Source organism: Cnephaeus nilssonii, assembly GCF_951640355.1.
Source record: "Cnephaeus nilssonii genome assembly, chromosome: 19".
NCBI classification, from domain to species: Eukaryota; Metazoa; Chordata; class Mammalia; order Chiroptera; family Vespertilionidae; genus Cnephaeus; species Cnephaeus nilssonii.
In genome coordinates, this window is record NC_137090.1 from 2364853 (window position 1) to 2391364 (window position 26512).

General features: G+C 63.9%; 1 protein-coding gene across 5 annotated transcripts in view; it reads right to left on the reverse strand.

Annotated features, from left to right (window-relative positions):
- Nucleotides 1-20806: 20806 nt before the first annotated feature.
- Nucleotides 20807-26512, reverse strand: part of SEPTIN9 (septin 9) — a 118983-nt gene continuing 113277 nt past the window's right edge. For all 5 annotated transcript variants that reach the window (XM_079796812.1, XM_079796813.1, XM_079796814.1 and 2 more), the window contains 8 exons: nt 25830-25961; nt 25405-25486; nt 25039-25176; nt 24798-24915; nt 24522-24617; nt 24201-24297; nt 22638-22689; nt 20807-22446 (listed from right to left, as the gene is read on the reverse strand). In XM_079796812.1, coding sequence (XP_079652938.1) covers nt 22317-22446; nt 22638-22689; nt 24201-24297; nt 24522-24617; nt 24798-24915; nt 25039-25176; nt 25405-25486; nt 25830-25961 — 845 coding nt within the window. In that variant the 3' untranslated portion in view covers nt 20807-22316. The remainder of the gene's footprint in view (nt 22447-22637; nt 22690-24200; nt 24298-24521; nt 24618-24797; nt 24916-25038; nt 25177-25404; nt 25487-25829; nt 25962-26512) is intronic.

A 26512-nucleotide genomic window follows, 5' to 3' on the forward strand; every position in this document is an offset into this window, starting at 1 on the left:
CACATATATATACACACACATATATACACACGCACACACACGCACACACACACTTATATATACACACACGCGCACACACACATATATACACACGCACACATATGCACACATGGCTTCCATGTCCTTGGACAGAAGAGAGAAATGCCCCGCGTGTGGGGCGCACGTGGGGGGACCGAGCAGAGGCCGTGCCCCCCCCCCCCAGGCCCAGAGCCCCCTCGAGGCGGAGGCGGAGGGCGGGCTGTGCGCAGAGAAGACGCACTTCCCCGTGGGGACGGGCGAGGCCCCAGGCCCCCTCTCGCGGGACGGTCTCTGGTGGCGAAGGTCGCGAACAGGAAATAAAACAAGCCCCGTCCTTTCTCCGCAGAACCGCTCTCCCCGGCTTTCCCCGAGGCCACGGAGGGGCTCCAGGCCGATGCTCGCTCCTCTGCCATTTCACAGCCGCCCCCCCCCCCCCCCCCCCCCCCGCTCACCGGGAGAGAGTTTTCCTAGAACTATGTCCAGACCTTTCATTCACGACCTCCCCCCTTCCCTCAGCAAAGGAAATTAATCACAGGACGTGTTTATATCCAACATCTAAGGCCGGTGGGGACCAGGCCACCGCTCGAGGACGGAGGCTGGAGAACTGTGAGCCCCACCTCTGTGGTCGCCCACGGGGGCAGGAAGGGAGGGGGCGCCCGGCTCGGCCGCGCTGGCCTGGTTCTGGGCAGAGGCGGCCGCGGGCTCCCACTGGGGAGAGAAGGGGAGACAATGTCGCGTTTGGAGAGCCACCGTTACACGGAAGAACCCTCATTTACATGATCACACGCTCCCGTCGCACCTGCCCAGGGTGCGGCCCCGCCGCTGACGGTCCCGGGTTATGTGTCACCGCCACCCCTCGGCCTCTTCCTTCCCCGTCACCCCGCGACTCCTTCCCTCCTGTTGAGGAAACGGGCTCGGAGCAGCTCAGCTGTGCCTTCCGCTCCGGGCCAGGCGGGCCTGGGTCCAAGACACAGCCCCTCCCCCGCCCCCCCCACCCCGAATTAAACCAACCAGGCGCGCAACCACATGGCCTCCGCCTGAAATCCAGCTCACAGATCCTCTCAGGTGCCTGAGGGCTGTTTCGTTTTATATTTTTATTTTAAATGTGTTTTTATTGATTTTAGAGAGAATAAAAGGGAGGGAGGGGGAGAGAAAGAGAGAGAAACATTGATGTGAGAGATGCATCGATTGATTGCCACCTGCATGTGCCCCAACCGGGCCTGGGGATTGAACCTGCAACCCAGGTACATGCCCTTGACTGGGAATTGAACCCTCGACCCTTCAGTCCATGGGCCGACGCTCTAACCACTGAGCCACGCCAGTCAGAGCCTAACAAGCTCTTTTTGCACAGACCTGCTCCCAGGGACCCAAGCTTAAGGCACCCCTTCCAATGCCCTGGAAATTAACATGAGGCCTGGGCTCCTACATGTCGAGCACTATTCCGTGTATCTTTACCCTCCACGTAGTCCAAGGGGGGACATCATCGCACGCATTTACGAGAAGAGAAAACGGAGGCCCGAGCTGGCACGGTAAGGGGCAGCACCATCGGCTGAACGCACAATTGCCCCTCTGCATCCACGGGGGATCGGCTCTAGGGCACCCCCCAAACACCAAAACCCACAGGTGCTCACGTCGCTGACATAAACCGACATCGTATTTGCCATGCCCTGCGCACATCCTCCCCTGTACTGTGCATCAGCTCTCGGCTCCATATAACCCCTGACACCCTGTCACATGTGCATGCTGGGTAAACAGTCGTGACGCTGTGTTACTGAGGGACTTGGGACAAGAGAGAAGCCTGGAGCTGTTCAGTGCAGCCCGATCACCACCATACACGCCAGCAACCGTGTAACATTCTTAAAGAACGTTTTCCCCGCTGTTGGTTCAATCTGCAGGTGCGGAACCTGGGTTTCCAAAGGCCAAGCACACCTTTCCCAGTGCCCGTGTCTATAAGACTCTCTATCCGCCCCCCACAACCCCCCAAAAGACTCTCTATCCTGTTCCTACATAGCACAGCAGCTGGGAACGCCACCCTGCTTATCAGACACACTGTTTCCACCCCCCTCATCACATTGTTTCAGATGACAAACAGGTGCGCTTATTAGCTTCCAACCAACACGTTTCTCAACCCTGGAAGGTACTTCCGCTTTTCACGATGAAAAGCCCTAACCCAGTGGTCGGCAAACTCTATAGTCAACAGAGCCAAATACCAACAGTACAACGATTGAAATTTCTTTGGAGAGCCACATTTTTTAAACTTAACCTTCTTCTAACGCCACTTCTTCAAAATAGACTCGCCCAGGCCGTGGTATTTTGTGGAAGAGCCACACTCAAGGGGCCAAAGAGCCGCATGTGGCTCGCGAGCCACGGTTTGCCGACCACGGCCCTATCCCATCCCTGGAGAATGTGCTCCATGAGAAGGAAAAAAAAAAAAAAGAAAAAAAATCACCCACCGTATTTTAACTGATGGCTTGCTTGTGACTATTGGGCGAGATTTATTCTCTCATTAATCACCACCCTCCCTTCATTCGTGTTAAACAGACAATTGATTAGGAAAGATCCCATCACGGTTAAAAGAAAGTAATTAGCCGCTACCGGGCGCTGCCCCGGACAGGAAGGCGTGCCTGGATCAGGAACATTAAAAGCCCATTCATCGCGCCGGCTTGGGCTCCGCGTGTCTGGTCGAGGGGCCCTGACTGTTCCCAACGCGTCTGCACTCCCAGCTGGGCCCTGGCCACAGGCGCACCTGCCGGGGACGTCGGGGCACCCTCAGTCAAAGGCAGGAGAGGGACCCCGAGTGGGGGCTGCCCGGGAGCCAGAGAGCCCCTGCCCCTGGGCGTCCGAATGTCTCGGGTGACATTCCGAAAAGCAGGCAACACCCCCCCCCCTCCCCGCGGGCCAGGGCACAGGCGCACGCCCCTGCTCTCCACCGGCCTCCGCAGTGACCTCCGTGGCCCGAGGACCCCCCTCCTGGCGCCCGCTCCCCGGCAGCGTGCCTGTGGCCAGGGCCCAGCCAGGGGAGGGTGCCTGTGGCACAGGCAGAGAACCGGGAGGGGCGGCCGGCCGTGGCTCCCCAGCCCCGGGCTGCGTTTGGTGCGCGGCCAGCGTGTGACTGTGGTTGTCCGGGACAAGCAGGGGTACCCACGTCCAGTGCCTCTCCCTCCCCGGCACATCCAGAGGCGTCACACCAGACGGAGCAGGTGGCGAGCAGGGCCAGTGAGCTCCGTGTCCCGCTGGAGAGAGCGCTTCCGACCGAGGCCCAACTCCTCCGCTCGACCAGCTGCCGGCTGGCCCTGGGAGCCGGTGCCCATGACCCCAGGTCTCCTTTCCCATCCGTGAAGCAGGGTGCACCCCAGGGGGCCCCCAGCCCCGTCTGAACGTAACGCGCTTGATTGGCATCGGCGTGCGCTGGGCCTAACCCCCCACTGCACACGCCTGTGCGGTGCGCGGCTGCGGGGACCCCGGCTCGGAACCCCTCAAACACACTGCCCTCAGCCGCGTCCGCCGCAGCCGCCCTGGCCGTGCGCGGGGACCCACCAGCCCCCTCAGCCACACACCCAGCAGCCAAGGTCCGGGCGGGTGGGGAGGGGAGGAGCGATGAGGACATCCTGCAGCCCACGTCAGAGAAGGTCAAGTGGCGGGGAGGGCGGGGCTTGGACAGCCCGCAGGGACCACAGGGTTTCCTGGGAGGGGCTGTGGGAATCCAGCCCACGTCCTGCTGCCCGCTGGGGGCTGCAGGACGGAACGCTGTGCTTCTGAGACAAAGTGGAGAGGTTCGGGGTCTCTCCGGTCCCAGTCCCGTCGGGGCAGAGTCCTGAGGGCGTGTCAGCTTTTCCAGCTGTTTGACAATGGATGGACTTTGGGGCGAAGCTTCGAATACAGGTTTGTCCCAGATCCTGGGGGGCTGCCTGAGCAACATCGCTGTGAGAACTCGGGGTGCGTCGGAGGGTGTCTGGGCCCCAGGAGGGGCTGGGAAGAGCGGTTTTCTCGGTCCCTCCCTGGGGAGGAGGGATGCTCTCCAGGCCCAGAGCTGGAGATGCTGAGCGGGGAATGCTCAGGGGCACGCAGAGGGGTGCTGCAGGGGGAGGGGGACCCTGCTGTCCCATCACCTGCCTCTGAGGTGAAGGCATGACCTCTCCCCGGGGCCACGGGTCCCTTCCCCTCACGGACACGCTCCACGCCCCTGTGACACGGCCTGATCCCAAGGATGGAACTGGAACTTTCTAGATTAGGTCCTTCAGGAAGCCCGGGGAAGGGGGGCGGGGGAGGGGCGGGGCCGGAGACAGGACCCTCTCTGAGCATCTTCATTCCCTCCCCCCCCCCCCGCCCCGCCGGGGTGACATTTGCAGAGTATTTCCTCAGGGCCCCCTAATCCCCTTAAGTACGAAGGCCGCGCCCCTCCACCTGAGGCTGCGTTGCCCCCCTCTTCCTCAGGAGGTGGTGTTGGCTACAAATTAATACAGTGGAGGTGAGAAGAGTCTTACGGTGGAAAGAAGACTAATTTCATCTCGGGCTGCCGCTCCGGGGCGCGGGCTGCTGTAATTAACTCCCCACCGGCGGGGCGGGGATTAGGGTTATGAGCCTATAGATCCCCGTTATCTCCCGCGCGGCGCCGCCGAGGCCGGGACCAGCTGGACCGGAGCCCGCGCCGTTTACTTAAGGATTTAATTAAAAGCTCTAAATGGAGAGGTTCTCTGAATTAACATTTAACATGTGACTTACCGCGGGTTTAATATTGTCTCAGCGCCGACCTGGGAGGGCCGCGCACGCTGCTGGCGCTCAGACCGCATTCCGTCGGGGGCTCGGGCCGCTCATTAATCTAAACAACGAGCGGCCGGTTGGTTCTGACGTCGGATGGAGATTATTTGCGGAGGCGATTTGCGAGGAATGAAGAGGCACCGAGGCAAGCGCTTAATTGAATTGGAAACCGTCTCCGTGGGTCCCGTGCCCGGGATGCCTCGCTGCGTCGGCGCTGAGACACCGCGGACGGGGCGGGCGCTTGGCCCGCGAATAACGGAGCGAGTGTGGGAGGGACCACAGGTCCGGCTGGCCGGTCGCCTCCCCGGAGAGAAACGACGAAAAGCACCCACTGTGCCGCGTGGCACACGCCCCCCGGGTGCCCAAGGCAAAGGCGTGGAGGGGTCTAGGCTGGCGGGAGTTTGCCTGCTGACAAGCCCCCCCCCAAGTCCCCGAGCAGCCCCCCCTCCTCCCACGCCGCCGGACGCACAGGTGTCCCTGGTGGATCCGCTGGAATAAGCGAGGCTGAGCCCTGCCCTCCCGTCCCCACCCTGTGGGTCAGCGCGAGCCACAGCTCTGCTCCGAGGACCGTGGGACCGGGACTCAGCCTTAAAGGGAGGGACCCCGCCCCGCGGCATGGCTCAGGGGCTGAGCCTCCACCTAGGAAGCAGGGGGTCACGGGTTGATTCCTGCTCAGGGCACACGCCGGGGTGCGGGCTCCATCCCCAGTGGGGGGCGTGCAGGAGGCAGCCGGTCCATGATTCTCTCTCATCATGGATGCTTCTCTCTCTCCCTCTCCCTTCCTCCCTGAAATCAATAAAAACATATTTTTTAAAAAACAACAAACAGGAACTCTGTCGTAGCTGTGCCCTGTTTTAGAAATCTAAAATTATTTCAAAATAAAACGTATAGACCACAACACCAAAGCCACGATCCACGAAAGTCACAGTTGATTAGCGTGGCTTCCGGAAACCGCTGCTCTGCGCCCGGCCGGGCAAGAGACGCGGGAACTCACCTCCGCTCCGCCGCCCGCGCTGCCTTCGCCGGGACCGGGAATCCGCGCGGCCACGGCCACGGCCACGGCCACGGCCACGGCCACGGCCTGAAAGAGACACGGGAAACCACTGGCGCCCAGGAAGCGCCGCGGTGGCGCTCACAACCCACACCACCGCCGCGTGGGCCCCTGGAAGCCATGGCCTCGCAGACGAGTGCAGCGGGGAAGCCCTCCGTCAGGACGCCAGCTGGAAGCGGGACGCAGAGGGTCTCAGGGTTATAAAATGGGGGGGGGCGGCGGGGGGGCAAATCAGAAACATTGATACTTGGTCTTCAGACAGAAAAGCACGGACGATGCTCTCCTCTGCCTGTCCTGTCCTTTCCCGCTTTCTAACGAGCGTGTGCGGGCTGGGGGCCGTGCCTTTAAAAGCTCGCTTTTTAAAGGAAGCTCAGTTCTCTCTCTTCAATGTCAGGGCCACGGCGCTCTAACCGTGACACCCCTGCGGGAAGGGCCCACAGCTGAAGCCACAGCACCGTCGCCCCTAATTTATCACGAAGAACCGCCCGAAAATCAGCCCACAAAGCACACGCCGAGCTTCCTGGCGGGTGGGAGAGGGCAGGGGCCACCGGGAGACCCCAGCCCAGCTCTTTGTCACCACGCCAGCGGCACAGAGGCAGCACGTTAAGGGCACAGACCCCTCTCTGACCACAGAACGACAGTTGAGCACCTTCCCCTCAACCCTCCCCGCAACTTTGACACCTATGGAATCTTCCAGAACCAGCTGGCCCTTCAAGATGCTCCCCCAGCCCAGAACATGTCTTAGATCTGACACCAGAGCTCAGCAGGCACAGGGAACATATCTGGGTGTCCCAGTTCATGGGCGTCCGTGGGGACCAGCCCCCTGCCCCGGGGCGGAGGGGGAGGCGTGCCTGGCCACGAGACGGGACAGCGGGACCACCCAGGTCAGAAAGAGTCAGCCTTCGGCCAGCTCTGCCCCTCCAGATCGGGCCTCAAGTGCGGAAATCCACCTGCTGTGTGCCCACCACCCTCGCCACTGAGCACACTCCCACTGTGCACACCCCCACCGTGCACACCCTCACCGTGCACACCCTCACCGTGCACACCCTCACCGAGCACACCTCACCATGCACACCTCACCGTGCACACCTCACCATGCACACCTTACCGTGCACACCTCACTGGACAAACCTCACCGTGCATACCCCCACCGTGCACACCCCCACCGTGCACACCCTCACCGAGCACACCCTCACGGAGCACAACCCCACCGTGCACACCTCACCGTGCACACCTCACTGGACAAACCTCACCGTGCACACCCAGTGCGTGGAGAGCAGGGGGGTGGGGATGACAGCTGAGGCCCCAGCGGGAGGGCCAGGGTCCATCCCGAGGCTGTTTCCCAGCTCCATTCATTCAGCACCCCAGCTTCTCCATCCATCCATCCCCGGGGCACCTACGAATGTGTGGCGGGGTGCGGGGGCAGGGGCAGGCCCCGGTGGCTGCCTTTCTGGGCTGGTGGCTCTCACACTGGACAGGCCTCAGCGTCACCTGGGGGCGAGCCCACCCCCAGGCCCTGACTCAGCAAGGCAGGGGTGGGGCCCCCAAACTCGCATTGGCAACAAGTCCCCAGGCAACGCGCTGCTTCGGCTGCTGGCGGGGACCCACTTTGGGAACCACTGAGGCAGCAGGAGGCAGCCAGACGAGCCCGTCGGCGCCTTGTCCCTGAGAAAGCGGCACAGCGCGGGCACCGATGCCAGGGCACCACCTGGTGCCCTCGGGTGAGGGGCGCAGCGCCCACGGGGGACCGGCCCTCCTCGGGGAAGCTCTTAGCCGGGGCGGGGGGGGGCCTTGGTGAGCTGGGGTCCGCTCGGCCAGTCCTTGGCAGCCAGCTGCCCACTCGCCCGCAGCTTCTGCGGGTTCGCTGGGGTCCGGGGCTCGGGATCTCGTGGGGAGCGGATCCGCACTGAGTGGCTGTGGGCAGAGAGAGGTGGGTGTGTGCGTGGGGGAGGGGCGGGATCCGCGGGATCAGTAAATAATTCACACGTCTCCTTCTACCAGACAAAGCTGCCTTCCACCCGACAATGCGTATCCACACCCCAGCCTCTCCCTCCGTTTCTCAGGAGGTGGAAGGTGAACCATCATCCTTTTTAATTAAGAAATGAAGCCGCCCTCCTAAGCACGCGGCGCCGCGGCCGCCGGCGGGAGGGCGGGAGGGAGTCCAAGCACCCGCAACCATGTTCCTACCGCAGATCCCGCGACCAAAATAGCCTCCTTGTTGCCCCGGCAACCAGCCCTCCCCCCCCCCCCTTTGCACACGGCTGCATGTTTCTATCATCTCCTTCCAGGCACAGCTCATAAACAGGCCGCGTCACAAACGCTTATCGCCAGCGACCAGCCAGCTGCGCCCGCGATAGCAAGCGGCCCCCAAACACGACTTCACGCCCCGGGGCGGCGGATCCACGGTGCCCTCGCTCGCTCGCAATGCCCCGTCCAAATCCAGAAGTGCAGCTGGTCTCGCCTCTCCCCGGCCTAGGCCATAGGCCAGCCTGCTGCCCGGTCTCAGCGCCGGCTCAGTCCTGCCTGGGGGGGTCAGGCCAGCGGAACCCTCAGCTCCCGGCCCCACTTGGCCAAGGGCTGAGGCTGGAGGCCGGGGCGTGGGCCTTCGCGAATGAACTGCCTCTGAGCTCGGGTTCCGGCTGCGGCAGGGCAGGTGCAGATGGAGAGGGTCTCTATGCCCAGAGCCCCCTCCATGCGGGGCAGGGACGGGTGTCTCTCTCCCTGGCTGATGCGGGAGGGGAGCTCTCAGCTCCACCCCTGGGCCCGAGAGCTACTTCCCTTCGAGAGGTTTCTTCAAATATGTTTTTCTTAATTTCAGAGGAAGGGAGCGAGAGAGAGAGAAACATCCATGATGAGAGACAATCATTGACTGGCTGCCTCCTGCACGCCTCCTACTGGGGATCGAGCCCACAACCCGGGCCTGTGCCCCGACTGGGAATCGAACCGTGACCTCCTGGTCCCTAGGTCAACGCTCAACCCTGAGCCACGCGGGCCGGGCCCTGCTGGTTCTCCTGTTGGGGTTGGCCCAGGTGGGAGGCCGGCGGTTGGGGCAGGGGGTGTGAGCATGGGGTGTGTGGGGGAGGGTCGTTGCAGCCGGGAGGTGAATAGGAGGTGGGTGGCCCGTCTGTGTCCCCCTCAGCTCTTGGCTCTGTTCAGGCCGGTTCCTAAGACCCTCCTGCTGCCTGGGGTCCCCCCGAAACCCTCGTTCCTGAGCTGGAGGAGGGAACTCGGGACAAAAACCGGCCTGTTTGCCCGTTGACGGCGGCTCCCCTCCGTTTTCAAACTGCGATGGCGTGCTGTGCCGGACGGCTAGCCTTTTAACCAGGACACACCACTCGGTGCGTTCAGTGCAGTGATGGCGAACCTATGACATGCGTGTCAGCACTGACACGCGTAGCCATTTCTGATGACACGCGGCCGCTGAGGCGGCCGCATGCCGAGGATGAAACATTTGCGAAATAATGTTTTTTCCTCAAAGTGACACACTACCCGAGTTATGCTCAGTGTTTTGGCGACGTTTGACACACCAAGCTCACAAGGTTGCCCATCACTGGTTTAGTGCCTTCAGTCTGCGCCGCCTCCACCCACCCAGGTCCAGCCCCTCCCGCCCCGAGGGGAGGCCCCGCACCCCGGCCGGCAGCCGCCGCCCTCCGGCTCGGGGACTGCCCGGCTCCGGCCACCGGGTACAAACGGGACGGAACACACGCCCCCTCTGCTCTGACTTCGCGTCTCTGAGCTGCACCCACGTGGCAGCGAGCAGCACTTGGCCCTTTCTCGTGGCTGCGTGAGAGCCCGCCGGGCGCCGGCCACGCCGCGTCCCTCCTCCGCGGCAGACACGTGGCTGCTGCGAACAAGCCGGCCCCGGGCCGTGTGAACACGTGTTCGGTCCTTCGGCTGTTTCTCGGGGTGCAATTCCCCGTCTTCTCCCCTCGGAGGAGTCTCCGTCCCTGAAGGCGGGGGGGGGGGAGGGGGGGTCCCGGCGGGGCCTCCACTTCCTGGACCTTCATTCCTGCCCACAGGCCGGAGGGCAAAGGGCTGCGTGGCTGTGCCCAACCTCGGCGTCAACGCAACACCGGGCCACCTGCTCCGAACGCAGGTGCCGGCCCCGGCCTCAGCCCCCGGCCCCAGTCTCAGCCCAACCCCAGCCCCGGCCCCAGCCCGACCCCACAGGGAGGAGGCTGGGAACCGCCCTGGGTCTCACAACCCCCCCAGGCCCACAGGTCCTGCCCCTGCACTCAGGGGGGTGAGGCCCCGACCAGCTGGTGGGACATCCCGCTTTCCAAGATGCCAACACTAACCATGGCCGCGCCCTCGGGATGCCACGGCCGCCCCGGGCCTGGGGAGGGCGTGTGGGCGCCGAGCCGGTGAAACTTGGAAAGAACCAATAACTCCCACGCAAAAAGCCCGAGGAGAGGCGATCGCCACTGGCCGGGACGCCACGGATCCGCCCGGGTCTTTGAAGCTCACGTCTACCCCATGTCCGACTCCTGCATCCAACTTCCCCTTTCGGAAGCCACGCCGCTGCCCCGGGGGCTGTAGTGGAAAAGCCTCGAGATAAGGGGATTTATGGCCGCGCGTGACCCGCCTGAGCGCAGCCACAAAGGGCGCCGGCGTCTGAAGGGGGTGCGGGCGGCCCCGCCGCGTCTATCAGCCGTTATCTCGCCAGCCAGGCCCCACGCAGCCCCCGCCACCCGGGGAGGCTCCGGCTGGGCTGGTCCCGGAGCCGCTCAGGGTTCTGGTTCTGACAGCGAAGGTCTGGCCCCTCCTGCCGCCAGGTTCAGCCTCTCCCCCTCGGTCACACCGTGCTTCCACGGGGGGGGTGGGGGGGTGGGGGGCGCAGAGCCAGCAGAGAGAGAGGGAAGGAGGGGTCACGGAGCTTCTCCCGGTCCCCCGGTCCCCTGAGGTTTATACCAGGCCTACTATGTGCCACGAGCTGCTTCGGGAGGAGGCACACAAGGAGGAGGCCAGCCCACGGGAGCAGGGTGCCCTCCTGCCCACCCCCACCTGCTAGTGCCGCCTCCTGACTGGTTCCCTCCCCTCACCCTCCTCTCGGGAGAGAGCCGCCCCAACACACACACGGCCCCAACACACACAGCCCAAACACAGCCGTTTTGCCTCGGAGCCCCTGTGCCGCCCCACGGTCACACAGCGTTGTTAACAGCAGCCACACGTGTCGCTGATGAACACAGTGGGCAAGTTCCTCAGCCTCGCAGGTACTCTGAGTGCGTGTGAGTGTGAATCTGTGTGAATCTGTGTGTGAGTGTGTATATGTGTGTGTGCATGTGTGTGAGTGTATGCATGTGTATGTGTGTGTGCAAGTGTGAATGAGTATGTGTGTATGTGTGTATATATGTGAGTACGTGTGTAAGTGTGTGAGTATGTGCGTGCACAAGTGTGCGTGTGGCACTGCGGAATGCTGCCAAGGCAATTTGGTTTCCAGGGAAACAGCGTGAGGTGCGTGGCGGCTGCCCCCTCGGCGAGTGAGAAATGCCTGTGGTGGGCCCGCCCAGAGAGCCCGGCCTGTCACTGCCCACCTGCCCGAGGCCACACCAGGGCAGCCTGCACCATGGCTGGGAGGCCCCCTGAGGGACGGGGCCTGGGGCCTGGGGGGCAGGGCTACAGGGACACCCCCCTCTCCCACTGCCCCCCCCAACCCCCTGGAAAGCCAGCAGCTCACCCTCCGAGCCCACCCTCCCCGCAGGGAGCCAGCCGCCCGGGCCCACTCCACTGCTAATTACTTTCCACGCGAACATGTTATTACGTCTTCCACTCGAAATAATCACTTTGGAGCCGCCGCTCTGATGAGTTAATGGGCACTCGCTGGGAGCCATTCGAGGCTCTGTAAGGAGGTTCTATTTTTAACAGCCGCTGCATCGGTACACAAAGGACACGCTCTGCTCTGCTCTGCCCTCCCCTCCCCTCCCCCTCCCCCTCCCGCTCCCTCCACCACCAGCTCTGCTCCTCGGTGCGGTGGCCCGTGGGCTGTGCTAGCCAATGAACTGGTCAATGCCTTTCCAGAACCTTCCCTCGCGTCCTCAGCCTGGCTGCCGGTCAGAATCAACTGCAGATCTCGGAAAAGGCAGGGCCTAGACCCCGCCCACAGAACAGCCCTGGGGTGGGGGGGTGCAGGGCAGATTCTCAGCGAGCGGAGCCCTGGTCAGCCGGGGCCTCTGGGCGCACCGCGGGCCCAGCCCCCCTGCGCCTGGCCCTGGCCGGCCGTCTCCAGTCCTGCAGGGACTCCAGGCCCCACGCGGCCGAGGAGAGGGCAGGGAGGGACAGGCCGCCGGAGGAGCCGCGGGGTGACAGGTCGGGAAAGCTCGGGTGCGTTCCAGGTGGCGGTCAGCGGGGACGAGGATGCTGACGGGGACCAGAGGGCCGACAGGTGCTCAGCCTGGGGCTCCCAGGTGCAGGCGGCAGCCAGGAGGGAGGAGGAGAGGCTGCGGGGGGGTCGGGGGTGGACGGGGAAGGGGGGCGGGGGCAGGCACGGACCCCACATTGCATCTGGTGCAGCATCACAGCGAAATGCCCCCAGGAAACTCACCTGGACCAGCTGCAGGGGGCACCCTCCGGGCAGCGCCCCCCCCCCCCCCCGCAGTGCCCTCCGAGTGCCCTGGCTCCAGGCAAGCCGGCTCCCGCGGCTCCTCTCCTGCCCCCTGGGTCCAAGTGCACATGGACCCCGAACCCCGAAACTAGTTGTGGAGAAACTTCTGGAAACAGAGACAGGGCTCGGAGGAAGTGTCCTCTGAAAACCCAGGTTTCAGATGCCCAACCCCTCACAGCCGTGGGGGGCACGGGGGGAGGGGGGCTCACACGGACACCTGTGGAGGGTCAGGGCCAGAGGGGCGGGTGCAGGGCTGTTTTGAGCTCTTGATTGGCTGATGCAGTTGTCCATCAGCAACCCAAGGAGCCAATGGAACGTCTGTGGCCCGATGTGGCTTCCTGGGCTGATGGCTACCCCCCCAAGTGCCCAGGCTTGGTGCACAGACGGCACCCACACACCCAGACACGGTCACCGGCACCCACACACCCAGACACGGTCACCGGCACCCACACGCCCAGACACGGTCACCGGCACCCACACGCCCAGACACGGTCACCGGCACCCACACACCCACACACGGTCACCGGGACCCACACACCCAGACACGGTCACCGGGACCCGCACACCCAGACACGGTCACCGGGACCCACACACCCAGACACAGTCACCGGCACCCACACCCAGACACGGTCACCGGGACCCACACGCCCAGACACAGTCACCGGCACCCACACACCCAGACACGGTCACCGGCACCCACACAGCCAGACACGGTCACCGGGACCCACACATCCATACACGGTCACTGGCATCCACACACCCAGACACAGTCACCGGGACCCACACACCCAGACACGGTCACCGGGACCCACACACCCAGACACGGTCACCGGGACCCACACACCCAGACACGGTCACCGGGACCGTGTTTTCTGGGCAGGGGCGAGCGCGGGAGTGCCCTGGCCCTGCTCCCACCACGAAGGGTTGAGCCCGCGGCCCCAGAGGCCCGCCTAGCTGCTAGGGGTGGGTGCACGGGGGTCTCGGCGACAGCTCTGCTTTCCGGGCTGAGGCCGGCAGAGGCAGGTGGGGACCTCACGCCCCCTCGGGTGTGGCCACCTCGGCTCCGTTGGCACTGGTGGTGGCAGCGCCGGGACAGACAGCCGGTCCGGCGCCCGGCCTCGCACAGCAGCTCCTGCCGTGGGATGGGGCACGCCTGTGTCCTCGGGGGTTTCCATTTCAGAACTCGGGGAGCCCGTCCTGGAAACTCCACTGACCAGGCTTGGGGTCAGGCGGGACCCTGCCTTAGCCGGAGGCCCGTGACCTTGGGCCGATCCCTGGGCCTGGGGTGAGGCGAGGCGGGGGGCGTGGTCTGTCCCAGCTCCCAGCTCCGTCACTCTGTACCTTCTCCCTGAGTCCCACCTGCAGAACGAGCCGCTGCTCCTACACGTGCCCGTGCTTTCCGAAGGGCATCCTGCATGCTGCTCGCTTCCATCTCAGTCTCCTGGCTCCCGGGGAAAGAACTGTCCAGCCCAGCCAGTGGCTCAGGGTTTGAGCGGGAACCTATGAACCAGGAGGTCAGGGTTCGACTCCCGGTCAGGGCACATGCCCGGGTTGGGGGCTGGATCCCCAGTAGGCGGTGTGCAGGAGGCAGCCGATCCATGATTCTCTCTCATCCTTGATGTTTCTATCTCACTCTCACTCTCCCTTCCTCTCTGAAACCAATAAAAATACATTTAAATAAATAAGAATCGTTTACCAGTGGTCGGCAAACTCATTAGTCAACAGAGCCAAATATCGACAGTACAACGATTGAAATTTCTTTTGAGAGCCAAATTTTTTAAACTTAAACTAGATAGGTAGGTACATTGTTATTAACTTAATTAGGGTGCTCCTAAGCTGGCCTTTGCTAAAAACTCAAGGGGCCAAAGAGCCACATGTGGCTTGCGAGCCGCCGTTTGCCGACCACTGGTTTAACCTCATTGTACCGCAGGGGATTACTGGCTGCACTTGGTCAAGGAAGAAATCCCGGCCGCAATAGGGTGGATTGTAAAAATAATAACAGGCACCAGCCCTCCGTGTCACAGCACTGGTCGCGGCCTCTTTTTTTTTTTTTTTAATGCCACTCTGGGCCAAAGCCTTCAGAGGAGGAGGTAATTAATATCCCGTGCTGTGGACTAATTCTCGTTTCAACATGTGGCTGTCACCTCCCTGTCATCAGAGCTGATTTACAACGGCTTTAATTAAATTCTCCGCACATTATCCCGCACTCTCCGAGGACACCACCGGAGGGGCCCGGGTATTTAACGTCACCTGCTGAGACGCATCACCTCTTCTTAAATAAATATGACAGTGATCAAACTTGGACTAATTACAGTGACTTAGTCATTTGTTTGTATGTTTTAATATTTAATTGCTTCCATGTTCATCCAATTAGTGAGCAACAGCAACTAGAAATTAACTTTTTATCAGCGTGTTCCCAGCCCAGCCAATAGGCGCCGCGAAGACTCCGCGCGCGGGGAGCTGCCCAGCCCGAGACCAACGCAGACACGTGGATTCAATTAAGGGAGGACCCTCCTGGCTCCCGCGCCACTTCCCAGCCTGCACCGGGCTTCAGGAGCCTCTCAGGTAGGGATGTGGGTCCACACTGCCCCCCCGTGGCCACTCGGCGCAACTGCCCCGGTTCCTTTGGGGCTTGGGATTCCCTGGGAGGAGATGAGGGTTTGGGGACACAGGTAAGCTTGTGACTTCAAGTTCCCAGGCGGGCCAGCTGCGTTCTCCTCCTCACTGGAGGCTCCGTCTTCATGCTCCTCCCCAGCTTTTGGGGGGGGTGGGGGGGAGGGGGCTCTGCTCCTCGTTCGACATTCTAGCGCCTTCTGTCAAGCTCCCTGGGACAAAGGTAGCACCCGAGACCCTGTCACCTGCGTGCCACTTACATCCCGAATCCCGGCAGCTGGTTGCACCATCAGCTATGGGACGGGAGACAGGTGTGCACACGGCCCATCAGGAACGGTGTTCTGAGCAAACCCATTGCCCAGACCCGCCAGCCCCTCCGGTGTTACCCCCCAAGTTCCCCCTTGCTGTCTCTCCCGTCCCCTCGCTCCAACATGTCATCTGACAGTTCAGTGCGTGCTTTTCTCCAAACCCTAACCGCGGCACCTCAGAACCCCTGCAGGATGTTAATACAGAAGGGGTGCAGAGCTCAGCCTTTTCTGGAACTCCTCCTGGCTCCGCACGGAGCAGGAATGCTCCGCCCCAGCCTGACCCGCAGCCTCACGGGATGCTGGCTTGCAACGTTCAGCTTTCCAAAAATAAAATAATCTTTCCTGAGCTTACACCCCATCTCCCAGCTCAGCGTGAGCTCCTGAAGGGGCGGCCCGGACACCAGCAGAGGGATGTGCCCAGGGCAGAGCCCTGGCCGGCCTGCTCCGGAAGGGCCCACGAGTGGCCCTCAGAGAAGGCCTGGCTCCTGGGGGGAGTGGGGAGAGGAGTGGGGCGCCTGGTGTCGCGTAAGGAAACGCCTTCGTCCCCTGAGCCCACAACGCCCTGTGCACCAGGCACTGGCCGGACCTCGGTGACAGCACGGCGCGGAGTCCCTGTCCTTGGTGCTGAGCCTGGGAGGAAGCTGACGGGGGCGCGGTGTGTGCGGGGAGGGCACCCCAGGAGGGCGGCACACGCGGGGCGCGGGGCCCGGCAGCAGCTGGCCCGGCGCCGCAGGAGCTGAGCTGACCGCTGCGGCGAGATCGGGCCATTTCACCGGCAACGAACAGGCGGCCTTCTGGGAACGACTTCCCGGGGGCCCGGCGGGGATGCAGTGAACCCCGCCGGCACCGGGGAGTCTAATTGGCCCCGCAGGTGCCCCCGTCGGCTCAGCGTGCGTTCAGCGCCCGCGTTCGGGGCTCCAGCGGGGTCCCCGAGGCACTCACGGGCTGTCAGACACGCTCTCCGCATCCCTGAGGTTTTTACCTTAAATTCACCCCGAGTCCTCTTCCCGTCCTCCAAGCGCGTTCCCTGGACAGGCCGGCCTTAGAGGACGCGACAGCTGTACCTCCGGAGGCTGAAAGGGGCTGGAGATCAGGAGGGAGAGGCGGGCTCCCATCTCCTGTGCCCACGACCCACCCAGGTGACCCCCCCCACGTGACCCCCCACCTTCCACATGACCCACCCAGGTGACCCCCTACCCTCCACGTGACCCGCCCACCCTCCACGTGACCCCCAACCCGCCACGTGACCCGCACAGCTGTACTGCATCATGGGAAATTGCTGGTTTGGAGCTCAAGGTCACAGAAGGGCTCCCGGAGCCTAGAGATCGGAACGTGGCCTCCGAGGCCGCCCGGGGCCCGGCTGTCTTTGGGAGGCAGAGCGTGTGGCTCGATGGCCCGGGCTTTGTGAGCTCGGGCACGTAAAGGAGCTCAGTTTCCCTGTCTGCAAATGGGAACAATCCCGGACTCGACGGGGTTGCGGGAGGATGGGCTGAGATAACCAGGCGGTGCTGCTCTGCATGGAAGCCCCCCTCCCCATCAGCTCCCTGAACCCCCACAGCCAGTGTGGTCTCCATCGCCCCTCAGCACTCCCCAGCTGCCCTGACGCGGGCGTGGCGTCTGCAGAAACCTCCTGACGGCTTCCTCGGAGGAAGACAAATGTCCGTCCATGGGGGCGGGGACACCGCGTCTTCCAGACAATTGCTGGGAGGGGGGCGGGGGTCCCCGAGCCGCCTCCTTCAGAAACAGATGTCAGGGCCCTCAGCCCTCGTGTTCTTTCCAGAGACCTGTCCCCACGAGTGCCGGCACTTAGGAGGAAAAAGGAAAAGCTGTGAGCAAGATGGCCGCTCCGGGAGAGAGAAAGGCCCTGGCCGACGGGCTCAGTGGTTAGAGCGTCGGCCGGAGGAAGCCAGGGTCTCGGGTCCTCACCCTTCCGTGCGCTCCGGGGCTGCCCGGAGGGGCTGGGGTGGGGTGAGGGTAAAGGCCAGCCTTCGGAGCACTCAGACAAAGCTGGTGAAGCGGCATCGTTTCTGAGAGAGAGAGAGAGAGAGAGAGAGAGAGAGAGAGAACAAAGAATGACGAGGAACTCCCTAAATTACGAGTGTGGGTTACAATAATTGCTAAATTACAGAGCTCCAGCTCTATTAGACACACGCCCTCCGCCTCCCCGGCTCCCGGCGGCTGTGCTGAGCTGACAAAAGCCAACGAGCTCTGTGGAAAGCCGGCAGGGAGCTGAGTGGGGCCACGGAGCCCCCCGCGGGTGAGGCTGGGAGCCGAGGGCTGGCGAATTCCCCCGGAGAGCCAGAGCCGCAGGGGATTGGGTAGCTGGGATGGTAGCGTTTTCCAAAGTGCGGCCGCGGCCGTGGGCTGTGCCGAGTCATGGACGTCCGGAGCGTGTTGGCACTGGATTCCGCGGACAGGCCCTTCACCAGGCGCCTGTCCTTCCTCATTGTCACCATTCGCAGCTGCGACATCTCCAGCTCCACGGGAACCTCGTCCCTGAGAACTGCCTCTCGCCTCTGCACACGGGTGGCCTCCGGCTCTGCAGTTCTCACCCTCCACACGCCGGTTCACACCCTCAGTGCCTCCTGACAGGCCAGCTACGCTCAGGCGTGTACCACCTACCTTTTGCATGTACACACACACGACGTTTTTCATGCTGGCCTCTTCTCTCCGAGCACCTGACCCTCCGGTGGTGGTGAAGTGAAAGCCCAAACCCTACTCACCTGCATGTTCCAGCGACTCAGCCCCTCTGTGAATGACCCAGTGGAGGAGGGAGCATGATGTTTTTCCAAGAGAAATGTATTTATATGACACACCACTGTTTTCCTACACACAACATTTGAAGTGAATAAAATCATTGTAAGACATGCAAAGCAGCAGAAATGGGACCCATAGTCAAGAGAAAAATCATCAATAGAAGCAGACCCACAGATGGCTGAGACCTCAGAATTAGGAGACAAGGACTTCAGTATAATAAAGGCATAAAGGATCTAGTGGGAAAGGCAGGCAGCGCGTGTGAACGGCCCGGACAGCAGAATGCGGCAGAAGGGGCTGCACAGCGCTCAGCTGCTCCTTTGATGTCAGCTCTGCCCTCGACCTTCTGGTTAGTTTTTGTTCCTTTTGGTTCCAGGGCAGAGGAGCAGGATGAGGCTAAAGCAGAATCTTTGTCTTTCTTTTAGCTTCTTTGGATGTTGGTGAGGATGCTGGTGGTGATGCTGGTAGTGGTGATGCTGGTGGTGATGGGGATGGGGATGATGGTGGTGATGATGATGGGGATGATGATGGTGGTGGTGATGATGATGATGGTGGTGGTGGTGGTGATGGTGATGATGGTGGTGGTGATGGGGATGATGATGATGGTGGTGGTGGTGGGGATGATGGTGATGGTGGTGGTGGTGGGGATGCCATTGGTGATGGTGGTGGGGATGGTGATGATGATGATGGGGATGATGATGGTGGTGATGATGGTGGTGATGATGATGGTGGTGGTGGTGATGGGGATGATGATGGTGGTGGTGGTGGTGATGGTGATGATGATGGTGGTGGTGATGGGGATGATGATGGTGGTGGTGGTAGTGATGGTGATGATGATGGTGGTGGTGGTGGTGATGGGGATGATGATGATGATGGTGGTGGTAGTGATGGTGATGATGATGGTGGTGATGGTGATGGCTAACATCGTGGAACTGTCATTACTCACCAGATGTGATTATAAGTGCTTCACAGGAACCCAGACATTTAATCACAACAGTCCCATGTGTTAGGTAGTTTACCATCACTTTACATATGGAGAAACTGAGGCAGGGAACCACGTAAGCCACCCAGCTGGTAAGTGGAAGGACCAGGATTCACTGCCCTTTGATGGTATTTACAAATGAACCTGGTCAACGGTGGTGGTGGGGGGGATGCGCGAGCAGGGAGGGCACACACCTCCCAGAGCATCGGCCTTTAGGAAAACCAAGGTCAGATGAGAAGACGCAGGGGGCCTGGAGCTGAGTTCCCCGCCCTCCTCGTGCCTCCTCCGCGAGCTAAGTGCGGGGTCTGCAGGTTCTCCGGGCGCCGCCTCCAGCACGCCGACGCGTGTGCGAGGGCAGCTGTGGTTGTCCTTACCGCGTTTCGCAGTGCTGGGCGTCACCACGGCTGTGACCCCTGCCAGCGTGGCAGCAGAGGGCACAGCCCATGGCTTGTCGGGTACAGTTGCAAGGTTGGCATCCTCTGCCCTCATCCCCCAGGGCCTGTCCCCAAACCCAAGGCCCGCCTGTGGGCTGTGAGGGCCCTGTGCATCCCCCACACTGTGCGCCTGGGGGTCATGCATGTGTACCGGTCTCACGGGTGCACACCCCACTCTGACGCCCCGCGCAGCCCTTCCTGGGACAGACTCTGACCAAGTTACTCAAGGGGAGAGGGGGAGGCTGGGGGGGGAGAGGGGAGAGGGGGGAGGGGGAGAGGCTGGGGGGAGGGGGAGGGGGGGAGGGGGAGATGCAATGTGCAGTGGCTCCCTCGCATGACAACTCTCCAGTAATTTAGTGTTTGAATGAAGATGGTTCCAGGCCCGCGTGCTGGGCAGCTTTACTTACTCTTGATCTGCATCCACCACAGCGCCTTCTCCAGCCGGGAGGGAAGGCTTTCCCGAGGGGCTCCATTCCCCGGCAACTTCTCTGAGGCCCCGGAGAAGTCGCTGCTGGGCAGCCGGACGAGGCTCCCGACCCCAGGAGGGCTGCCCGGGGGCCGGGGGCCTGGTGTCCCCTGAAGCCAGTCTGACTGCTAACAAGCCAGGCCTGGCCGTGGGCGAGGGAGACAGGCCGGGCCGGCGGAGGGACCCGCGGCGGGATGGGGCAGAGCCTGCGGCTCTAGTTCTCTGGCTGTTTGGACCCGCAGCCCAGCGGGGAGCCCCAGGCACAGGGACCAGCCTGCCCAGCGCAGGTGCAGAGAACGGCAGCGGCGGCCCCTGGATGCCACCTCCTGGGAGCCCGGTTCTCCCGGAACACGGCATGGGCACATCACTGCCCAGCGCGGCCAGTCCCCGGCTTCACATTTCACGAACCTCTTCTCTCTGAGGACGCACTAGCCAAGCCCTCCGCTCCTCCCTGCGAGGCCTTTCAAAGGCTCCTTCACCTTAAACGGGGTTGCTGGGCTCTTTTTAAAAAAATGTCTTTTTAGTGATTTCAGAGAGGAAGAGAGGGAGAGAGACACATCAATGGTGAGAGAATCCTTGATCGGCGGCCCCACACTGGGGATGGAGCCCGCAACCTGGGCACGTGCCCTGGCCTCGGGTTCATGGGTGGACCCTGAGCCAACGGGCCACGCCGGCTGGCCGGGCTGCTGCTCGCTCTTCAGTCACCCCCACAAATGGGCGCTTCCAAGTCCCGGAAGGAGCCCAGAGCTCCCCGCACCCGCACTGCTCCCCGCACCGCGCCCCGCTGGCCGGGGAAGGACCGCACACCGGAGCCTCCCAGGTTTGCATTTGGAACATTTATTTCAGGAAATACGTTTCCAACACTTTGTCATTTATACAAAAAGACGGATTCTCGGGAGGCACCTAGCAAAGGCCACTGTGGAGCGCATCCCAGCGAAGGGAGGGCGGACCCTGGGCCGGAGGAGGAAGGCGGCGGCGCCCGGGCGGGGCTGCGGCGCCCCACGTCCCGCTCTCACACCGGACATGGACACGTCCTTCAACATCGTGGTTTTGGCAAAAACATGGCAAGTCGGCAAGTAAACTGTTTCACCGAGGGGCCCTTCCTCCGGCGGGCGGGGAGCAAACGCGCGCAGGCTCCCACACCAGGGCACGCGGGCAGCCGGGGTCTGTCTGCACCCCACTTCCCCCGCTGCACCCCTGGGGTCTGCAGGCGGCCGGCCCCGCACCCGTCCTGAGGCAGGAGGCAGCCCGCTGCGCACGCATGCACGCTCCCTGCTGGTCCCCTGGTGGGGAGTGGCTGAGGGAGCCTGGGGGTCACTGGGCCGTGCTGATGGGAAATCCTGGCCTTTCCCCTTTGCGGTGGGGGGGTGTCTTTACAATGGGCCCTGGAGGGCAGGCCCCAGGCACACTCAGGGCAACAGAAAGTCAAGGTCTCCCAGCTCCCAGCCAGCAAGAGCTTGGCCAGGGGGCTGAGCGGGCATCCGGGGTGGCCTGGGCCTTCATGTAACCAGAGCATCGGGGCCACACAGCTGTCCAGACAGACAGGCCTCAGCACACTTGCTCAGTCACACGGGTGGGGGCGAGGGGGCCTGGGGTCCAGCCTCCCTGGACTCACTTGCTCGACCTTCCTAAAATTGGGGTGTGTGTGTGTGTGTGTGTGTGTGCATCTTTTCTTCCTGTGAATCCTCAATCAGATCCCAGCCAGAGGGGGACGACCGGGGCACCGCAGGGCGACGAGGGCACCCCTCCCTCTCCAGCCCGTCTCCGTTCCCGCCGAGGGGACAGCGGGCGTGGGGGCTCGAGTGGGCGCGGAATAAAGGCACTTCCTGCTCCAGGGCGGGCTCGCAGGTGGGTGGGCGGCGGCAGCCAACGGGCTCGCCGCGTCTAAGCAATTGGCAACTTGCATCTCATGGAATTAACTGGTCTCCCCGTGGGGGCACAGGGTTGGGGGGCTCTCTGAGTTATGTGGTCCGAGTTATGGCCCACGCCCCGTAAGAGGGTGGAGGCAGGAAGGCGCTCCAGGCCCCCCAGCGGGCTCCAGCCCTCCTGGGCCCACCCCCGGCACGCTCCAGGGGCTGAGACAGTGGGGGCGTGGGGGTGGGGGGACCAAGAGCAAGAGCAGGAGGCCTGGGGTCCAGCCTCCACTCCCGGCCCCCATGGGCAGGCCAGGAACAAGCATGCTCGGGGGCACTCGCGGTCTGTCCCGGCATCGTGGGGCGGGGCGGGGAGCGATGCCGAACGGAGGGAGGGATATAAAATGAAGGGGGCGATGGGTGGGCTGGGGCTGGAGACGGGGGGTTGGGGGGGGCTGGGGGGCTGGGTCGGCGGCGTCTACATCTCCTGGGCCCCCGGCTCCTGGTCCTCCACGCCGTTGGCCATGTTGCTCTCGTGCAGGCGCTTCACGCGGTAGGCCTCGAAGTGGATGCTGCTGGTGATGTCCTTGATGTTCTGCATGTGCGTCCTGGGGCGGGGAGAGGCAGGTGGCAGGGTGCAAGGGCGGGTGATGAGCCTTCCCCCCCCCCCCCCCCCCGGCCTGGACTCCCGCCGCCGCCCTCCCCACCCCCAACCCCACTCCTCAGCTGCCCCAGCGGGTGATGAGCCCCCTCGCCCACCGCCCACACCCCGATTGGGTTCCCCCACCCCAGGTCTCACCTGATGAGGAGGTCCCGCAGGTAAGCAAACTCACAGTGCATGATGTTCTCCACTGAGGAGGGAAGATGGACGGGCGTTAACGCCGCTCGAAGCCCCTCCCCCAGCCCTGCCCCGCGCCCCCCCCCCCAGCAGCTCGGGTGCCCAGAGGAACCCCGGGCAGGTGGGCAGGGGAGAGAGGGAGTCACTGCTCCACGGGGGAGCCCTGGTACCCCACAGGCACCTGGGCGCTGCGGATACTGGGGTGACAGGACTGGCTCGGCTCCTGCTCCCCAGAAGGTTCTGGAAGAGCAAGGAGATGGCACAGGAACCAGGCTAAGCAACAGCAAGACAGAGCCCCTCTGACCCTCCGCTTCCTCCTCCGGAAAGGGGGGAGAATAACGCCGCCCACCTCCCAGGGGCACGAGGGTGAAGTGAGCTATCTGGTGCCCGCACGCCCGCCTTCCTCTTGGAAACACTGCGGGCGCTTTTCAAGGGAGGACGGGGAAATGCCCCGATGTGGGGGGACAAGGCACAGGAGGGGGCGCACAAGCAGGAGGCACAGCACTTAACCCGCTGGCCCGGGGCGAGCACGGCGCGGGCTGCTCCAAGACGGGGCAGCGTTTTCCCAGGGGCCCCTGGAAGCTGCTGGGACGCGGGCACTGCCATCCCAACACCCCCCCGCCCCCAGTCCCAGGAGCTGCTCCCGAGGCCCCTCGGGTGAGCTGGCACCACTCAGGCACAGCGACAGGAACAGGGACGTGAGGGAGCCCGACAGGAAACCAGCCTGGCTCTTCCCTGAGTCTCCGCTCCAGCTGCCTGCGGGGCCGAGCTGACCACCAGGGGGCGGCAGAGGCTGTCAATCACCGCGCCGCCCTCCCGGCCCCTCCCATGTCCGCACTGCCCTGGTCTCATCTCACAGGTCCCCCCTCCGCCGCCCCCCAACACGCCCCCATATAAAGGTCCCTAAAGAGCAAGATCTCAGGAAGAGAGGAGATGAAAGAGGAGGGGACAGGGCAGAGGCTGCCTGAGAGGGACACCTCCAGGGTCAAGACCCCTGGACAAGGGAGGAGCTGAAGGCGATCCAGCCCGCAGGAAAACACCCAGCCTGCACCCCACCGCCGGCACCTCCGTGGGCACCCCAGAAAGGCCACGCGCCTCTGCACCCTCTCCCAGCCTCTCTCCGGCAGCGGCCAGGGCGGGTGGCCCCGTGCATCCCAGAGCCGGGCAGGGTGTCGGCCTCTGCGAGGGGCAGACACGCCACAGGGCGGCGCCGCAGGAACCGAGTGAAGACCCCTGTGAGGGACCCCTCAACGCCCAGCCTTTCCTGCTGCTCCCCGTCCGTCCGGGAGGGCACGGGAGCCCCGGCTCCAGCAGCTCACGGCTGCTTGCCCCCCCCCCCCCCCCCCCGTTTCCCCAGTGAGCCCCCCTGGTGGCCGGCCGGGGGCAACGCAAGCGATGAGGTTCCGGAGCCCAGCTCAGGCCCCGCTGGCCGCTCTGGCGGGGGGTGGAGGGTGGAGGGGGGGGGTGAAGGCGGCTTTGTTTTGCTGCTCTGTCCAGGGGCCCCACGCGCCAGCGGGCAGTTACCTTCGATGGTGCCCCACTTGGTTTTCCTGCCGAGGATCCTCTTCCCGTTCACTTGGTACTCGTGGTCACTGCCCACCACGGCGAACGGGATCATCTCCTGGGGGCGCGGCGGGGCGCGGTCACACGTGGGCCCGGGAGGAGCCGCCCTGAGCCGGGGCCACCGTGGCCACTCGGGCTCCGACCCCCACCAGCCCAGAGAGGGCGTTCTCAGGGCTCCAGGCCATCCCCCCCCACCCCCCCCCCCCCCCCGTTTTCCTCAGACCTGGAGGGCAGGAGCCCGCCCACACCCCCCAAAGCCGCAGCGTCCGGGCCGTCACTCACTCGGAACTTCTCGTTCACCAGCCGGTCCTCCGCATCCTCGTCAAACTCCTTCTGGGGGTACACGTCGATGCCATTGGACAGCAGGTCGGCGGTGATCTGGGGGTTCAGGGGGCAGAGATGTGGGCACCATCCACGTGGCAAGCTGGCCCTGCCCCACAGTATCTGCCTTTGCCATGACCTCGGAGCGGAGGAGGGGCAGCTGTAGGCCTGCGTGCCAGGGGACCTGTGGCTGCCCGAGGCGGGGGGACGGGGCGGGGGGACGAGGCGGAGCCCTACCCGCTGTTTGAAGTAGACCCTCTCCTCCAGGGTCAGCGTGTCGGCCTTGGCGATGACCGGCACGATGTTGACCACTTTGCTCAGGCGCTTCATGAACTCGATGTCCAGGGGCCTGAGGCTGGAAGGGAACAAGGCGGGTGGGAGCGTGGTCCGCGGACCCGGGACAGGAGGGAGGGAGGGTCACCCGCCTGCAGCCCGGATGGAGCCCGGGGCGCGGCCCAGCCCCAGGGCGCCCACGTACGAGTGGCCGGTGGCCGGGATGAAGTACAGGCAGCAGTGCACACGCGTGTCGGGGATGCGCTTCTTCCGGTTGATGTTCACCTCCTCCTGCAGGTACTTCTCGTACTGGTCGTTGATGAACTTCATGATGGGCTGCCAGCTGCGGGGGGCGGGGCGGGGGGTCAGCCTCCGGCTCCCCGGTCCCCACGGCAGGTCACCCACTCCCAGGGCCCCGCCTGGTCCCCGGCGCACGTGACTTTCTGAGCAGGGACCACAGCCTCATCTTAGACTTGACCTCAGGGCGGGTGGGGAAGGGCAGAACCTGGGGCCCCCGGGGTTTAGCAGCAGCCTGGAGGAGCCCCCCGTCCCAGGCCCTGTCCCCCCTCACCAGTTCTCGTTGTTGATGTGGTCCCCGAAGCCCGGCGTGTCGATGACCGTCAGCTTCATGCGGACGCCCTTCTCCTCGATGTCTGTGAGGACACAGCACCGAGCTCAGCGGCCGCCGCCTGGCCAGCCCCGCCCCAACGAGGCCCACGTGGGCGCCCCGGGGTGACACCCCAGGCTACACCGGCGACACGAGAGCCGCACCCGTGGGCGTCCAGCAGGGCCTGGGCTTTCCTTCACCTGGAGGCCCCGCCCGCGACCTCTGGTGGGAACTGAACCTCCGAGCCGGGCCTGACGGGGACCACGGGGTCCTGAGAGCCGACCCTCACCCCGACCCAGAGTTAACGAGCCGGAGGAACAGTGCAGGGGCCTGGGCCTGGCTTCGGGGGGAGGGAGACAGGACCGGCCCCGCCGCTCCCCAGGGCTCACCGTGCGTGATGGACTTGATCTCGATGGTCTTGGGGATGCGCTCCTCTGAGCTGGGCGGCTGCACTGACTTCCGGCTGATTTTGGATTTGAAGAGCGTGTTGATCAAGGTGGACTTCCCCAAGCCGCTCTGCCCTGGGGGGAGAACGGGCCGCCGGCGGCCTCCGGTCAGGGGGTTCACAGGCCCCACGCCTCCGCCACGTCTGGGCATCACCCCAGCACCCCTCCGGGGGGGCTCTGGTCAGGGAGAGCCAGGCAGCGGTCTAGCTCCCCAGCGCGTGGCTGGACCCCCCCCCCCCCCGCCTCTGACCACAGGGGGTCCACCCACCCCTGCGGGTCCCACGCGCCCTCCCGAGAAGGGCGGAGACGCAGAGCACGGGAGGTTCAGAGGAGAAGCTCCCCGAGCCCCCACCCCGGACCCAGAGAGAGGGCCGCCCCCCCCACGGAGGGAGGTCTGTGACCGGCCATGGTCCGGCCACGGCCGGCCGCCCACGCTGCTGGGCTGTGGTCCAACCCCGGGGCGGGGCCCCCAGCCTCCGGGTTATCTGGGGTGAAGGACTGGCGGCTCAGCATGCAGCCATGACCGCCAGCCTCGGCGAAAGGTCACTGGGTCACTTCTTCCTGGTGCCGAAGGCCTGGGCCCGTGGGGTGTGGGGGTCAGCCCCGTGGGCCTGAAGGCCAGGGCT